Genomic DNA, 18,726 nt, shown 5'->3' on the forward strand with positions numbered 1-18,726 from the left:
CAGTAAGGCAAGGAACAGCACATGACCTTTTTTTCAACTTTTTCTAATCATAGTCGCACACCTCATTTAGCCCAGCCCATAGGCCTATATGTTTTAATAAGGCTTGTATCACACCTCATTTAGCCTAGCCCATAGGCCTATATGTTTTAATAAGGGTTGTATCACACCTCATTTAGCCTAGCCCATAGGCCTATATGTTTTAATAAGGGTTGTATCACACCTCATTTAGCCTAGCCCATAGGCCTATATGTTTTAATAAGGGTTGTATCACACCTCATTTAGCCTAGCCCATAGGCCTATATGTTTTAATAAGGGTTGTATCACACCTCATTTAGCCTAGCCCATAGGCCTATATGTTTTAATAAGGGTTGTATCACACCTCATTTAGCCTAGCCCATAGGCCTATATGTTTTAATAAGGGTTGTATCACACCTCATTTAGCCTAGCCCATAGGCCTATATGTTTTAATAAGGGTTGTATCACACCTCATTTAGCCTAGCCCATAGGCCTATATGTTTTAATAAGGGTTGTATCACACCTCATTTAGCCTAGCCCATAGGCCTATATGTTTTAACAAGGGTTGTATCACACCTCATTTAGCCGAGCCCATAGGCCTATATGTTTTAATAAGGGTTGTATCACACCTCATTTAGCCTAGCCCATAGGCCTATATGTTTTAATAAGGGTTGTATCACACCTCATTTAGCCTAGCCCATAGGCCTATATGTTTTAATAAGGGTTGTATCACACCTCATTTAGCCTAGCCCATAGGCCTATATGTTTTAATAAGGGTTGTATCACACCTCATTTAGCCTAGCCCATAGGCCTATATGTTTTAATAAGGGTTGTATCACACCTCATTTAGACTAGCCCATAGGCCTATATGTTTTAATAAGGGTTGTATCACACCTCATTTAGCCTAGCCCATAGGCCTATATGTTTTAATAAGGGTTGTATCACACCTCATTTAGCCTAGCCCATAGGCCTATATGTTTTAATAAGGGTTGTATCACACCTCATTTAGCCTAGCCCATAGGCCTATATGTTTTAACAAGGGTTGTATCACACCTCATTTAGCCGAGCCCATAGGCCTATATGTTTTAATAAGGGTTGTATCACACCTCATTTAGCCTAGCCCATAGGCCTATATGTTTTAACAAGGGTTGTATCACACCTCATTTAGCCTAGCCCATAGGCCTATATGTTTTAACAAGGGTTGTATCACACCTCATTTAGCCGAGCCCATAGGCCTATATGTTTTAACAAGGGTTGTATCACACCTCATTTAGCCGAGCCCATAGGCCTATATGTTTTAACAAGGGTTGTATCACACCTCATTTAGCCTAGCCCATAGGCCTATATGTTTTAATAAGGGTTGTATCACACCTCATTTAGCCGAGCCCATAGGCCTATATGTTTTAATAAGGGTTGTATCACACCTCATTTAGCCGAGCCCATAGGCCTATATGTTTTAATAAGGGTTGTATCACACCTCATTTAGCCGAGCCAATAGGCCTATATGTTTTAATAAGGGTTGTATCACACCTCATTTAGCCGAGCCCATAGGCCTATATGTTTTAACAAGGGTTGTATCACACCTCATTTAGCCGAGCCCATAGGCCTATATGTTTTAACAAGGGTTGTATCACACCTCATTTAGCCGAGCCCATAGGCCTATATGTTTTAATAAGGGTTGTATCACACCTCATTTAGCCGAGCCCATAGGCCTATATGTTTTAATAAGGGTTGTATCACACCTCATTTAGACTAGCCCATAGGCCTATATGTTTTAATAAGGGTTGTATCACACCTCATTTAGCCTAGCCCATAGGCCTATATGTTTTAATAAGGGTTGTATCACACCTCATTTAGCCTAGCCCATAGGCCTATATGTTTTAATAAGGGTTGTATCACACCTCATTTAGCCTAGCCCATAGGCCTATATGTTTTAATAAGGGTTGTATCACACCTCATTTAGCCTAGCCCATAGGCCTATATGTTTTAATAAGGGTTGTATCACACCTCATTTAGCCTAGCCCATAGGCCTATATGTTTTAACAAGGGTTGTATCACACCTCATTTAGCCGAGCCCATAGGCCTATATGTTTTAATAAGGGTTGTATCACACCTCATTTAGCCTAGCCCATAGGCCTATATGTTTTAACAAGGGTTGTATCACACCTCATTTAGCCTAGCCCATAGGCCTATATGTTTTAACAAGGGTTGTATCACACCTCATTTAGCCGAGCCCATAGGCCTATATGTTTTAACAAGGGTTGTATCACACCTCATTTAGCCGAGCCCATAGGCCTATATGTTTTAACAAGGGTTGTATCACACCTCATTTAGCCTAGCCCATAGGCCTATATGTTTTAATAAGGGTTGTATCACACCTCATTTAGCCGAGCCCATAGGCCTATATGTTTTAATAAGGGTTGTATCACACCTCATTTAGCCGAGCCCATAGGCCTATATGTTTTAATAAGGGTTGTATCACACCTCATTTAGCCGAGCCAATAGGCCTATAAGTTTTAATAAGGGTTGTATCACACCTCATTTAGCCGAGCCCATAGGCCTATATGTTTTAATAAGGGTTGTATCACACCTCATTTAGCCTAGCCCATAGGCCTATATGTTTTAATAAGGGTTGTATCACACCTCATTTAGCCGAGCCCATAGGCCTATATGTTTTAACAAGGGTTGTATCACACCTCATTTAGCCGAGCCCATAGGCCTATATGTTTTAACAAGGGTTGTATCACACCTCATTTAGCCGAGCCCATAGGCCTATATGTTTTAATAAGGGTTGTATCACACCTCATTTAGCCGAGCCCATAGGCCTATATGTTTTAATAAGGGTTGTATCACACCTCATTTAGACTAGCCCATAGGCCTATATGTTTTAATAAGGGTTGTATCACACCTCATTTAGACTAGCCCATAGGCCTATATGTTTTAATAAGGGTTGTATCACACCTCATTTAGCCCAGCCCATAGGCCTATATGTTTTAATAAGGGTTGTATCACACCTCATTTAGCCGAGCCCATAGGCCTATATGTTTTAATAAGGGTTGTATCACACCTCATTTAGCCTAGCCCATAGGCCTATATGTTTTAATAAGGGTTGTATCACACCTCATTTAGCCGAGCCCATAGGCCTATATGTTTTAATAAGGGTTGTATCACACCTCATTTAGCCTAGCCCATAGGCCTATATGTTTTAATAAGGGTTGTATCACACCTCATTTAGCCCAGCCCATAGGCCTATATGTTTTAATAAGGGTTGTATCACACCTCATTTAGCCGAGCCCATAGGCCTATATGTTTTAATAAGGGTTGTATCACACCTCATTTAGCCGAGCCCATAGGCTTATATGTTTTAATAAGGGTTGTATCACACCTCATTTAGCCGAGCCCATAGGCCTATATGTTTTAATAAGGGTTGTATCACACCTCATTTAGCCCAGCCCATAGGCCTATATGTTTTAATAAGGGTTGTATCACACCTCATTTAGCCGAGCCCATAGGCCTATATGTTTTAATAAGGGTTGTATCACACCTCATTTAGCCCAGCCCATAGGCCTATATGTTTTAATAAGGGTTGTATCACAACTAAAGTGGCCCAATAACTTCTTCACATTTAGGCACATTAATCCGCTTTACAGGGGGTGTAGAGTCTAACTACATACTTAAGCAGCGAGTGAGTTTCAAGTTTGGGGAAGATCATTTTCACCATAAAAATGCACCTTTATGATAAAGCATTACATGAATAATCGCAATTGCGGTTACTTTTGAGACTGGTGTTTTCCTGCTAATGAATTGCATTTTGTAACGTTTGTGCTTATAGCCTACTGCCGTGTGTGTATTGCTGCGCTTATAATGTGAAGAAATAGCCTAATAGTTTACCAACATTTTAAACTAAACGTTCTGATCTGTTGCATCAGCCTCATTGCTTTTGAAAGATATTTTGTAGATGTTCTAGAGGTCAGCATCAGTGGCTTGTAGGCTGTGTGGAAGCCAGGAAATGCTAATTTTACTTATGTTAATTAATGCTCAATTACTGTGACACAGGCAGTTATTCACAAAACAATCACTGGCTGACAAAATGTAATAACCGCCGCAGCTCTAGTCACATCTTTATCTCAAGATGATCAATCTCTTCACAAACCTGGGGAGAGAGATCATGAGGAGCAGAGTCAGGAACAAACACAATACTATCACAGTACCAGTCAGTATGTACACAGAACCAGTCAGTATGTACACAGTATCAGTCAGTATGTACACAGTACCAGTCAGTATGTACAGAGAACCAGTCAGTATGTACACAGTATCAGTCAGTATGTACACGGTATCAGTCAGTATGTACACAGTGCCAGTCAGTATGTACACAGTACCAGTCAGTATGTACACAGAACCAGTCAGTATGTACACAGAACCAGTCAGTATGTACACAGAACCAGTCAGTATGTACACAGTATCAGTCAGTATGTACAGAGTACCAGTCAGTATGTACACAGTATCAGTCAGTATGTACACAGTACCAGTCAGTATGTACACAGAACCAGTCAGTATGTACACAGAACCAGTCAGTATGTACACAGAACCAGTCAGTATGTACACAGTATCAGTCAGTATGTACAGAGTACCAGTCAGTATGTACACAGTATCAGTCAGTATGTACACGGTATCAGTCAGTATGTACACATTATCAGTCAGTATGTACAGAGTACCAGTCAGTGTGTACACAGAACCAGTCAGTATGTACACAGAAACAGTCAGTATGTACACAGTACCAGTCAGTATGTACACAGTATCAGTCAGTATGTACACGGTATCAGTCAGTATGTACACGGTATCAGTCAGTATGTACACAGTACCAGTCAGTATGTACACATTATCAGTCAGTATGTACAGAGTACCAGTCAGTGTGTACACAGAACCAGTCAGTATGTACACAGAAACAGTCAGTATGTACACAGTACCAGTCAGTATGTACACAGTATCAGTAAGTATGTACAGAGTACCAGTCAGTATGTACACAGTATCAGTCAGTATGTACAGAGTACCAGTCAGTGTGTACACAGAACCAGTCAGTATGTACACAGAACCAGTCAGTATGTACACAGTACCAGTCAGTATGTACACAGTATCAGTCAGTATGTACAGAGTACCAGTCAGTATGTACACAGTATCAGTCAGTATGTACACAGAACCAGTCAGTATGTACACAGTATCAGTCAGTATGTACAGAGTACCAGTCAGTATGTACACAGTATCAGTCAGTATGTACACAGAACCAGTCAGTATGTACACAGTACCAGTCAGTATGTACACAGTACCAGTCAGTATGTACACAGTACCAGTCAGTATGTACACAGTACAAGTCAGTATGTACACAGAACCAGTCAGTATGTACACAGAAAGAGTCAGTATGTACACAGTACCAGTCAGTATGTACACAGTATCAGTCAGTATGTACACGGTATCAGTCAGTATGTACACGGTATCAGTCAGTATGTACACAGTACCAGTCAGTATGTACACATTATCAGTCAGTATGTACAGAGTACCAGTCAGTGTGTACACAGAACCAGTCAGTATGTACACAGAAACAGTCAGTATGTACACAGTACCAGTCAGTATGTACACAGTATCAGTAAGTATGTACAGAGTACCAGTCAGTATGTACACAGTATCAGTCAGTATGTACAGAGTACCAGTCAGTGTGTACACAGAACCAGTCAGTATGTATACAGAACCAGTCAGTATGTACACAGTACCAGTCAGTATGTACACAGTATCAGTCAGTATGTACAGAGTACCAGTCAGTATGTACACAGTATCAGTCAGTATGTACACAGAACCAGTCAGTATGTACACAGTATCAGTCAGTATGTACACAGAACCAGTCAGTATGTACACAGTATCAGTCAGTATGTACACAGAACCAGTCAGTATGTACACATTATCAGTCAGTATGTACAGAGTACCAGTCAGTGTGTACACAGAACCAGTCAGTATGTACACAGTATCAGTCAGTATGTACAGAGTACCAGTCAGTATGTACACAGTATCAGTCAGTATGTACAGAGTACCAGTCAGTGTGTACACAGAGCCAGTCAGTATGTACACAGTACCAGTCAGTATGTACACAGTATCAGTCAGTATGTACAGAGTACCAGTCAGTATGTACACAGTATCAGTCAGTATGTACACAGTACCAGTCAGTATGTACACAGTACCAGTCAGTATGTACAGAGTACCAGTCAGTATGTACACAGTACCAGTCAGTATGTACACAGTACCAGTCAGTATGTACAGAGTACCAGTCAGTATGTACACAGTACCAGTCAGTATGTACACAGAACCAGTCAGTATGTACACAGTATCAGTCAGTATGTACAGAGTACCAGTCAGTATGTACACAGTACCAGTCAGTATGTACACAGTACCAGTCAGTATGTACAGAGTTCCAGTCAGTATGTACACAGTACCAGTCAGTATGTACACAGAACCAGTCAGTATGTACACAGTATCAGTCAGTATGTACACAGTACCAGTCAGTATGTACACAGAACCAGTCAGTATGTACACAGTATCAGACAGTATGTACAGAGTACCAGTCAGTATGTACACAGTACCAGTCAGTATGTACACAGTACCAGTCAGTATGTACACAGTTCCAGTCAGTATGTACACAGTACCAGTCAGTATGTACACAGAACCAGTCAGTATGTACACAGTATCAGTCAGTATGTACACAGTACCAGTCAGTATGTACACAGAACCAGTCAGTATGTACACAGTATCAGACAGTATGTACAGAGTACCAGTCAGTATGTACACAGTACCAGTCAGTATGTACACAGTACCAGTCAGTATGTACACAGTACCAGTCAGTATGTACACAGTACCAGTCAGTATGTACACAGTACCAGTCAGTATGTACACAGTACCAGTCAGTATGTACACAGTACCAGTCAGTATGTACACAGTACCAGTCAGTATGTACACAGTACCAGTCAGTATGTACAGAGTACCAGTCAGTATGTACACAGTACCAGTCAGTATGTACACAGTACCAGTGTTACGCCTGATCCCGCTCTTCCCCCCTGGCACTCGAGGGCGCCAGGCTCCCCAGCATTGCACACTCCTGCCACCATCATTACGCACACCTGCCTTCCCCCGTCATGAACAACAGCGATTATTGGACTCACCTGTACTCAATCACCTGTCATTACCTCCCCTATATCTGTCTGTTCCCCCGCTCTGTTCCCTGCTTCAGCATTAGTTGTTGTTTTGTACCCATGTGCTAACGCTGTTCCTTTCTTGGTCCTTGTCTGTTTAAAGATTAAATGTTGACTCCCCACCGGCTTCTCATCTCCGTCATCGGTCCTTACAATCAGTCAATATGTACACAGAACCAGTCAGTATGTACACAGTACCAGTCAATATGTACACAGTACCAGTCAGTATGTACACAGTACCAGTCAATATGTACACAGTACCAGTCAGTATGTACACAGTACCAGTCAATATGTACACAGTACAAGTCAGTATGTACACAGAACCAGTCAATATGTACATAGTACAAGTCAGTATGTACACAGAACCAGTCAGTATGTACACAGTACCAGTCAGTATGTACACAGTACCAGTCAGTATATACACAGTACCAGTCAGTATGTACACAGTACCAGTCAGTATGTACACAGAACCAGTCAGTATGTACACAGTACAAGTCAGTATGTACACAGAACCAGTCAGTATGTACACAGTACCAGTCAATATGTACACAGTACCAGTCAGTATGTACACAGTACCAGTCAATATGTACACAGTACAAGTCAGTATGTACACAGAACCAGTCAATATGTACATAGTACAAGTCAGTATGTACACAGTACCAGTCAATATGTACACAGTACCAGTCAGTATGTACACAGTACCAGTCAGTATGTACACAGTACCAGTCAGTATGCACACAGTACCAGTCAGTATGTACCAGTGGTGGAAAAAGTACTCAATTGTCATACTTGAGTAAAAGTAAAGATACCTTAATAGAAAAGGAATCAAGTGAAAGTCAACGAGTAAAATATTACTTTAGTAAAAGTCTAAAAGTATTTGGTTTCACATTTACTTAAGTATAAAAAGTAAATGGAGTTCCTAAAATGTACTTAAGTATCAAAAGTAAAAATATAAATAATTTCAAATTCCTTATCTTAAGCAAACCAGATGGCACAATTTTCTTGTATTTTTTTTATTGACAGTTAACCAGGGACACACTCCAACACTTAGACATAATTTACAAACTAATCATTTGTGTTTAGTGAGTCCGCCAGATCAGAGGCTGTAGTGATGAGCAGGGATGTTCTCTTGATAAGTGTGTGAATTGGACCATTTTCCTGTCAAAATGTAACGAGTACTTTTGGGTGTCAGGGAAAATGTATGGAGTAAAAAGTAGATTATTTTCTTTAGGAATGTAGTGAAGTAAAAGTAAATGTTGCCAAAAATATAAATAGTAAAGTAAAGTACAGATACCCCAAAAAACAACTTAAGTAGTACTTGAAAGTGTTTTTACTTAAGTACTTTACACCACTGGTATGTACACAGTACCAATCACTATATACACAATACCAGTCAGTATGTACACAGTATCAGTCAGTAGAGTTTGTACATAGTCACAGCTTATTCATGTCATTGTAATCTGTCTCACCCGGTCTTTAAGTTTCCTGATCTCGTTGGGAGTAAGGCAGTCAGATTTAGAGATGAGAGGAACCACGTTGACCTTGTCCTGCAGAGCCTTCATAAACTCTATATCTACTGGACGAAGCCTGTAGAGAGATACATGCCGGGGCTTAGTGTGTGTGTGTGTGTGTGTGTGTGTGTGTGTGTGTGTGTGTGTGTGTGTGTGTGTGTGTGTGTGTGTGTGTGTGTGTGTGTGTGTGTGTGTGTGTGTGTGTGTGTGTGTGTGTGTGTGTTACCCGTGTCCAAAGGGGGGTATGAAGTAGAGGCAGCAGTGGACTCTGTTGTCCTGGATATTCTTCCTGTTCAGTCCACTCTCATCTCTGAAGTACTGCTCAAACTGCTGGTCAATGTAATCTGTGATTGGCCTCCAACTGGAACACACACACACACACACACACACACACAAACACACTGCTCGATGTACAGTACCAGGCAAAAGTTTAGACACCTTCTCATTCAAGGATATTTCTTTATCTTTTACTATTTTCTACATTGTATAATGTATTATTCTACTGTAGAATAATAGTGAAGACATCAAAACTATGAAATAAACCATTAAACTGGTGGAAATCTGTCCTCTGGTCCAAATTTGAGATTTTTGGTTCCAACTGCCGTGTCTTTGTGAGACACAGAGTATGTGAACGTATGATCTCCGCATGTGTGATTCCCACCGTGAAGCATGGAGGTGGTGTTATGGTGTGGGGGTGCTTTGCTGGTGACACTGTCGTGATTTATTTAGAATTCAAGGCAGACTTAACCAGCATGGCTACCACATCATTCTGCAGCTATAGGTCATCTCATCTGGGTTGTGCTTAGTTGAACTAGCATTTGTTTTTCAGCAGGAAGATGACCCAACACACCTCCAAGCTGTGTAAGGGCTATTTGACCAAGAAGGAGAGTGATGGAGAGCTGCATCAGATGACCTGGCCTCCACAATCACCCGACCTCAACCCAATTGAGATGGTTAGGGATGAGTTGGACCGCAACGTGAAGGAAAAGCAGCCAACAAGTGCTCAGCATGTGGGAACTCCTTCAAGACTGTTGGAAAAGCATTCCTCATGAAGCTGGTTGAGAGAATGCCAAGAGTGTGTAAAGCTGTAATCAAGGCAAAGGGTGGCTACTTTGAAGAATTTAAAATGTAAAATATATTTTAATTTGTTTAGCATTTTTTTGGTTACTACATGATTCCATATGTGTTATTTTATATTTTTGATGTCTTCACTATTATTATACAATGTAGTAAATAGTAAAAATAAAGAAAAATCCTTGAATGAGTAGGTGTGTCCAAACTTTTGACTGGTACTGTATGTGATCATATTGTACGTGATACGCCTCCAGCTACAACACGCACGCACGCACACATACACACACACAACACACACACACTCACCACTCAGTGTTGTTGACTGCGTCTCCAAACCCTGGTGTGTCTACGATGGTCAGTTTCAGTTTAACTCCTTTTTCCTCTATGTCCACCGTGTGCTTAGTGATCTCCACTGTCTGACTGATACGCTCTGGAGGAGAGAGAGAGAGAGAGAGAGAGAGAGAGAGAGAGAGAGAGAGAGAGAGAGAGAGAGATCCAAGACAACATCCACTATGTGTTCTATACTGTGTGATACACTCTGAGAGGTACAGCAACAACTGAACTCACCCTCGGCATTGAGGAGTTTCCTGTCCTTGTGCAGGTCTGTGAGGAAAAGGCTGTTGACCAGAGTAGATTTACCCAGACCAGACTCTCCTACAACACATACACACACCCACATACCCAACACATACATCAGTCAGCATCAGTCAAAAGCATCAATCAACACACTGTGGGAGTGTGATTGTGCATATCTTGCCTGCCACCATGAGGGTGAAGTCAAACCCCTTCTTGACTGACTTCCTGTGGACCTGGTTGGGGAGGGTGGCAAACCCCACATACTCCTTCTCCTGGAGGAAACACACACACACATATATAAACACTGCATTAGAAGCAGGTCAATCTTGAAACACCCACCCACCACACACACACACACACACCAGGCCTGTGAAGGACTGCAACAGTGCAGTACAGGTCCTGAGGGCATGCTCTCTCTCTCTCTCTCTCTGCCTCCCATCACAGCTTTCCTTCAATAAAACATGAGAGGAATTCTGGGAATGCCCTATTACAGTTTTTTTCGATTGCTAAACGACAGTGGACACAACTGGAGTCACATGTGCAAAACTCTAACTACAGTCTGCACAGCAGCAGTTCATGTGGACCAAACTCTAGTTCGTTTGTCATTGCTTGAACACAGTTTTCAAAACTCTACACACTTATCCCATGACTTTAACCACAACCTGCACAACACTGTGGATTTACAGCACTTTGTTCAAATGCTAACACACTGCTGTCAAAACTGTGAACCACACATTCAAAACGGAATAGATTTCAGCCTTGTGCCTTTCAAACACTGCTGATTGCAATTTCAGCTGAAAGGCTAAGCAGGTGTCTTGTTTTAGACTTGTTAGTGAACACACACACATATTACAGTATATATAGGTAGAGCTCAGAAAGACTCATTTTGGAAATGGAACAAGGAAGATGGGTTCGTGGAGGGAGAAGGGTGGCAGGGAGAGGGCGGATGCGTGGAGGAAGACAAAGAAGACAAAGAGCTGTTATTTACAGTTTTTTTCGATTGCTAAACGACAGTGGGCACAACTGGAGTCACATTTTCAAAACTCTAACTACAGTCTGCACTACCAACAGTCACCCGAGCTAAACAGTTCACATCACCTGCAAAACTCATTCCAAGCAACACAACTCTTAACACATGGCTCAAAACATGCTCAGTGCAGCCAAACACTATGCACAACCCTCACTGAGATAACACACACTGTCACTCAGAACACACTGAGAGTAAAAACACTAGCATCAAACACCAATACAGAAAATACATACTTTTCATCTTTACAGTTTGAACAATTTCAGTGACTTCATACAAAGTAATATTTTCTTCAAAGAAAAGAGTGACATTCTTTCACATGATTTATTAATTTTTTTTGAACATAACAATTCTTTAAGGTAAATGAAAATTAGCAGTTTGCTTCAATAGTCTGTAGTAATTTACGAAATTACAGTAATGAGAAAAAAAAGGTAGAAACTAAAAGTACATACTGTAATTCAAACAACTAATTGAGGGGCTAATCCTGCCTCTCTCTAGCATCAGACCACAGGTTTTCTTCAACATCACATCTAATGTTTTCTCTTGCCATGCACCTGGGGAAGAACCTTCTGGAGTGCCTTATCCATCCCTGGCAGTCCTCTGGACTCGTGTCCTCACATCCGGCACGCATGGCTTCCAAAAGAGACATTTGGTCATGTGGGTGGTGACCAAACACTTTCCACCTCCAGGCAGAGAAAAACTCCTCTATTGGGTTGAGGAAGGGTGAATATGCAGGCAGGTACAAAACCATAAATCTGTGATGTGCTGCAAACCAATCTGTGACAGCTGCAGAGTGGTGAAAAGCTACGTTATCGCAAACTATGACAAAAATGTGGGTGTTTCTTACTGGCTCCCCCTGTTCTGCTGGCACTAGCTGAGCATAGAGCTGTTCTAGGAAAGCTATAAGCCTTTCTGTGTTGTATGGGCCAATGAGTGGTGTGTTGAGAAGCAAACCATCATTGGCCATTGCAGCACACATGGTGATATTTCCCCCCTTTGGCCTGGAACCTCCACAATGGCCCTTTGACCGAAAAAAACTGTAACACTGAAATCCTGCTGGAGGACAGAGTTGGGAGAGGAGGAGAGGGGGAGGGGAGAAGGGTAGGAGAGGAGGAGAGGAGGTAGGGAGGAGAAGAGGAGAGGAGGTGGGGAGGAGAGGATGAGGGTGACAGGGGTGAGGGGCAGTGATGGAGGGATGAAGAAGGGAGGAATGAGGAGAGCTGAAAGAGTGATTCCTGTTGTCAGGACTGTAGGAGATATAGCCTGATACAGCCCAGTCAGCAGTTTCATTAGCTCATCTTCTATGGAATCTTCCAGAACAAAGACTGGATGTCCTAAGGTGATGCTGCTCTGCACATCCTGCTCTTGCTGTGTGTGTGTGTGTGTGTGTGTGTGTGTGTGTGTGTGTGTGTGTGTGTGTGTGTGTGTGTGTGTGTGTGTGTGTGTGTGTGTGTGTGTGTGTGTGTGTGTGTGTGTGTGTGTGTGTGTGTGTGTGTGTGTGTGTGTGTGTGCCTGCGAGTGTCCTGCTTCTTACATGTTAACATTTCACATGTCACTGCGCTCCGCTGCAATATTAACACACATCTGAGCACGCATTAAGTTCTGTGACACCATCTGTACCCTTTACATAAAGGCCTGCATCATGTGGCAGAGGGTTCATGTGAAATATCAAAGGAAATGACTTGTCTGAATTCAACAACACAGAGATATGCAGCAGAAGAGAGGGGTGACAGAGATAGGGAGAGAGGAGCAGAGAGAGAGAGAGAGATGTAGAACACCAAATAAAGCATGCAGAGCAGAATTAGTTTAATACCCGCTAAATTATCAAAATCCAGAAAAGAGACGTTAAATTCTACAACCACCTAAAAGGAAGCGATTCCCAAACCTTCCATAACAAAGCCATCACCTGCAGAGAGATGAACCTGGAGAAGAATCCCCTAAGCAAGCTGGTCCTGGGGCTATGTTCACAAACACAAACACACCCCACAGAGTCCCAGGACAGCAACACAATTAGACCCAACCAAATCATGAGAAAACAAAATTATAATTACTTGGAAAGAATCAACAAACAAAAATGAGAAAACTAGAATGCTATTTGGCCCTAAACAGTGAGTACACAGTGGCAGAATACCTCACCACTGTGACTGACCCAAACTTAAGGAAAGCTTTGACTATGTCCAGACTCAGTGAGCATAGCCTTGCTATTGAGAAAGTTCGCTGTAGGCAGACCTGGCTCTCAAGAGAAGACAGGCTATGTGCACACTGCCCACAAAATGTGGAGGAAACTGAGCTGCACTTCCTAACCTCCTGCCAAATGTATGACCATATTAGAGACACATATTTCCCTCAGATTACACAGATCCACATAGAATTTGAAAACAAACCCGATTTTGATAAACTCCCATATCTACTGGGTGAAATACCACCGTGTGCCATCACAGCAGCAATATTTGTGGCCTGTTGCCACAAGAAAAGGTGAACCAGTGAAGAACAAACATCATTGTAAATACAACCCATATCTATGCTTTAGTATTTTCCCATTTGTACTTTAACCATTTGTACATTGTTACAACACTGTATTTAAAACATAATAAGACATTTGTAATGTCTTTATTTGTTGGAACTTCTCTGAGTGTAATGCTTACTGTTCATTTTCAGTTTATTTCACTTTTGTGTCACTTGCTTTGGCAATGTTAACATATTTTTCCCATGCCAATAAAGCCCCTTGAATTGAATTGAGAGAGAGAGAGAGAGAGAGAGAGAGAGAGAGAGAGAGAGAGAGAGAGAGAGGCAGATGGAGAGAGAGAGGGAGAGAGAGAGAGAGAGAGAGAGAGGAGAGAGAGAGAGAGAGAGAGGGCAGATGGAGAGCGAGAGAGAGAGAGAGAGAGAGAGAGAGAGAGAGAAAGGGGAGAGAGAGAGAGAGAGAGAGAGAGAGAGGGGCAGATGGGAGAGAGGGAGAGAGAGAGAGGCAGATGGAGAGAGAGAGAGAGAGAGAGAGAGAGAGAGAGGAGGGGGAGAGAGAGAGAGGGGCAGATGGAGAGAGAGAGAGAGTGAGAGAGAGAGAGAGAGAGAGGCAGATGGAGAGAGAGGGAGAGAGAGAGAGAGAGAGAGAGAGAGAGAGAGAGAGAGAGAGAGGGGCAGAGGGAGAGAGAGAGAGAGAGAGGGGCAGATGGAGAGAGAGAGGGAGAGAGAGAGAGAGGGAGAGAGAGAGGGGCAGATGGAGAGAGAGAGGGAGAGAGAGAGAGAGAGAGAGAGGGGCAGATGGAGAGAGAGAGTGGAGGAGTGTGTCTGGGTTCTGCAGTGTAGTGCAACATCTATGATATTATACAGGATGTAGGCATCTAGTAGTAGGCCAACTCCTTATGGGAGCAGCAGGAGAGCTAGGCCAGGGGGAGAGAGAGGCGGTGTAGAGAGGGGGAACAGAGAGAATGTGGATAGAGATTGGGAGGAGAGAGAGCATAGGGATGAGAGGGACAGATTGGAAGAGAGAAAGCCCATCCGTCTCTTTGATTTCATGCTACTGTATCTCCTCTGGCAGTGCTGAAAGACAATCGCATTAGCAGGGGTTGCTATGGAGACAGCTAACGAGGATCCAAAATTACAGCGGCCAATTTGGTGTTTAAAGAATTTAGTAAATCCTGCACACCCAGCTCTCTTTGGGAGCTTGGAGGTTGGCCAACCCTGGACTAGAGAGTCCAATTTAAAGTAAAATGAGCAGTGAACACCTTAGCAGACAGCAGGATGTAAGCAGACAGCCACCGAGGTGGAGATCACAGGAGGTAGGTGGCACCTTCATTGGGGAGTCCAGACTTGTGGTAATGGAATTGTATGAAATACATGGTTCCTTTGTGTTTTATGCCATTCCATTTACTCTGTTCCAGCCATTATTATGAGCCGTCTTCCCCTCAGCAGCCTGGTGGAGACCCATAGAGAAATCTATAGACACACCTGTCTCTGTGACCTGTGCACAGCTGGAATTAATGAGCAGACCACCTCTGGGCTCACACCCCTGGTAATCAAACAGACAACACAATAAAACTCTCTCTCTGTGTGTGTGTGTGTGTGTGTGTGTGTGTGTGTGTGTGTGTGTGTGTGTGTGTGTGTGTGTGTGTGTGTGTGTGTGTGTGTGTGTGTGTGTGTGTGTGTGTGTGTGTGTGTGTGTGTGTGTGTGTGTGTGTGTGTGTGTTTGCGTGCGTGCGTGCGTGAAAATATCGAACAATGCATGGTGCCTGTCCTAATAGGGTTCACGGAGCAGATATGGTCTTTATGTTCTCTAGTGCAGCAATTGTCTGCAGCTCTCGCTCGCTGCTGCGATGAAACATAAAACATCATACAAGGACAAGCCGCACCATGCAGGCGTAATGCGGTCATTCATAATAGGGTAGTAATTGCTTCAAAGGTGCCATATAGAAGGAAATATTATTTTCTTTCTGAATTTATTAAATCTAATTTCAGATGTGGTAATACCATTTCGATTATTGCCTAATTTGGACATGACTAGATTATGAATAGATAATGAAATTCGAACCGCACTTTGTAGCATTTACCATGCACATGCCACACAGACAGACTAGTCATGGACCGAAAGAGCAGTTATAAACGATTACCTCTCTTCCATCCTCTGTTAGTGGAAACGGTATCCGTTGGAGTTATATTCCATCGGAGGCGGCAACGGCAGCACGAGAAACCGAGTCATAGCGATGGGCGCGTGAGCGGAGAGAAAAAATAAAAGGTTATAGCGAATAGATAAAGCACAGTTATCTTTATTAATAATTATATGTTACAAATCATTATCAATGTGCCATTAACTGATTGGCGATCAGCTGGAGTAGTGTGCGTAGGCCTACCTGATCTGAGTGCTCGGCTCTTGTACCTGGTGTTGCTCGTCATCTTGGTTGCAAAAACAGCTGGACAGGCTCGCGCGCCCGCGTTCACGATGGGCTACAGTGTGGGCAGTCACAAAAATAGTAATTATGTTTGATTAGATTACAGACTTGACCTGATTAGAAACAGATGAATGTCATAGCATTGGAAAATTGTAAACTATTGTGCATTTTTAGATTGCATTTTCAAGACACTTATAGCTTAATGAAAACAAATAGGCAAATAGGCCATAATAAAAAACAATAACATGGAATCTCAAAAATCTCAAAAAGAGAGTGCTTCATTTTTCATAATTGTAACAGATAAACACAAGAAGAGCACTACACAACAAACAATATCTACAAATATAGCCTAAAGCGAGAGATATACATGAAAAATACTGCATTTATTTGACATTATTTTTGAGTACAAAACAAACAATAGCCTAGTTTCTGTCAACATGAGACCACGATGAATTACATTTCTCAGAACTGTGTCAAGTTGTAGTTGGTTGTTATGGCCACAGAGTGGTAGTCTAACACCATTCCTAAACCAGCAGATCTATGGAGGGCTTGGCCGTTATCTGACAAGTACAGTAGATGGGGCTGTATCATCACAATGGAAGAGCTGAGAGAGAGAAACTGCCTGACAAATGTATGACCATATTAGAGACACATATTTCCCTCAGATTACACAGATACACAAAAAAATTAAAAAACAAAGCCGATTCTGATAAACACCCATATCTACTGGGTGAAATTCCACAGCGTGCCATCACAGCAGCAAGATTTGTGACCTGTTGCCACAAGATAAGGTCAACCCATATTTATGTTTATTTATTTTCCTTTATGTACTTTACCCATTTGTACATTGTTACAACACTGTATTTAAACAATATGACATTTGTAATGTTTTTGTTATTATTGAACTTCTATGAGTGTAATGTTTACTGTTAATTTTTATTATTTATTTCACATTTGTATATTATATTAGCGCCTTGAATTGGGAGGGGGAGAGAGAGAGAGAGAGAGAGAGAGAGAGAGAGAGAGAGAGAGAGAGAGAGAGAATAATAAATAAATCCCTTGAATTGAATTGAGAGAGATTTCCATGGGGATATAGAATGTGTATGGTGCTGCACAACGGTAGCCTGGCTGATGTAACCCATGTGGCTAAGAGCTGTGACTCACTAAGTGTCACGCCCTGGTCAAAATATATTATGTTTATCTTCATTTATTTGGTCAGGCCAGGGTGTGACATGGGTTATTGTGGTGTGTTTTTTGTCTTGGGGTTTTGTGGGGTGTCTAGCATAGTCTATGGCTGCCTGAGGCGGTTCTCAATCAGAGTCAGGTGATTTTCATTGTCTCTGATTGGGAACCATATTTAGGCAGCCATATTCTTTGAGTGTTTCGTGGGTGATTGTTCCTGTCTCTGTGTTTATGTTCACCAGATAGGCTGTATAGTTTTTCACGTTCCGTCTGTTGTTTTGTACATTCAGTTATTTCATGTCTAGTCGTATTTTCATTAATAAACATGAGTAACCACCACGCTGCATTTTGGTCCGCTCCTCCTTCAACAGAAGAACGTTGTTACAGAATCACCCACCACAACAGGACCAAGCGGCTTGGTAACAGGCAACAGCCGCAGCAGGAGCAGCGTAACAAGACTTTCTGGACTTGGGAGGAAATCCTCGACGGGAGAGGACCCTGGGCTAAACCAGGGGAGTGTAGCCGCCCCAAGGTGCAGCAGGAGAAGGAATGGACTTGGGATGATGAATTGTTCGGAGAAGGATCCTGGGATCAGCCGGGAGAATATCGTCGCCCCAAAGAAGAACTGGAGGCGGCGAGATGAGGAAGCAGCGCGGCAACGCGGATGGAAGCCCGAGAGTCAGTCCCAAAAATGTCTTGGGGGGGGGGGGGGCCTCAGGGAGAGTGTGGCAGAGTCAGGAGTCAGACCTGAGCCAACTCTCCCTGTTTATCGTGAGGAGCCAAGGAGGAGACCAGAACCAGAGCCGGTGTTGGAGGTGAGCGAAACAGAGACTGTGAAGGAGTTAATGGGGAAATTGGAGGAGAGAGTAATGAGGGAGTTGCTGTGTTGGTGCATTAAGCATGATATTTGCCCGACGGAGTGTGTCGGGGATTTGATGGCACCTGGGTCAGCGCTCCATACTCGTCCTGAGGTGCGTGTTAGTCGGCTGGTTAAGATGGTGCCAGCCTCATGCACCAGGCCTCCTGTGCACCTTCCTAGCCTTTCACGTCCTGTGCCAGCACTGCTCTCAAGATCTCCAGTACGCCTTCACGGTCTAGCCCATCCTGTGCCACCTTCACACACCAGTCCTCCGCACCAGGCTTCCTGTGCGTGTCCTCGGCCCAGTACCACCAGTGTCAGCACCACGCATCAGGCCTACAGTGCGCCTCGCCTCTCCAGCGCT

The 18,726-nt window shown here is 42.8% G+C and overlaps 1 protein-coding gene across 1 annotated transcript in view; it reads right to left on the minus strand.

Moving 5' to 3' along the window:
* septin5b (septin 5b) overlaps nucleotides 1-16,333 on the minus strand; it is a 33,003-nt gene extending 16,670 nt beyond the window's left edge. The window contains exons 1-7 of the mRNA XM_064943043.1: nucleotides 16,283-16,333; nucleotides 16,043-16,056; nucleotides 10,590-10,680; nucleotides 10,400-10,486; nucleotides 10,139-10,262; nucleotides 8,985-9,119; nucleotides 8,717-8,834 (exon numbers count right to left, since the gene is read on the minus strand). Of these exons, the coding sequence (XP_064799115.1) occupies nucleotides 8,717-8,834; nucleotides 8,985-9,119; nucleotides 10,139-10,262; nucleotides 10,400-10,486; nucleotides 10,590-10,680; nucleotides 16,043-16,056; nucleotides 16,283-16,325 (612 nt within the window). The 5' untranslated portion in view covers nucleotides 16,326-16,333. The remainder of the gene's footprint in view (nucleotides 1-8,716; nucleotides 8,835-8,984; nucleotides 9,120-10,138; nucleotides 10,263-10,399; nucleotides 10,487-10,589; nucleotides 10,681-16,042; nucleotides 16,057-16,282) is intronic.
* Between the last annotated feature and the right edge of the window lie 2,393 nt (nucleotides 16,334-18,726).

This window comes from Oncorhynchus masou, chromosome 28 (genome assembly GCF_036934945.1).
Source record: "Oncorhynchus masou masou isolate Uvic2021 chromosome 28, UVic_Omas_1.1, whole genome shotgun sequence".
Classification (NCBI taxonomy): domain Eukaryota; kingdom Metazoa; phylum Chordata; class Actinopteri; order Salmoniformes; family Salmonidae; genus Oncorhynchus; species Oncorhynchus masou.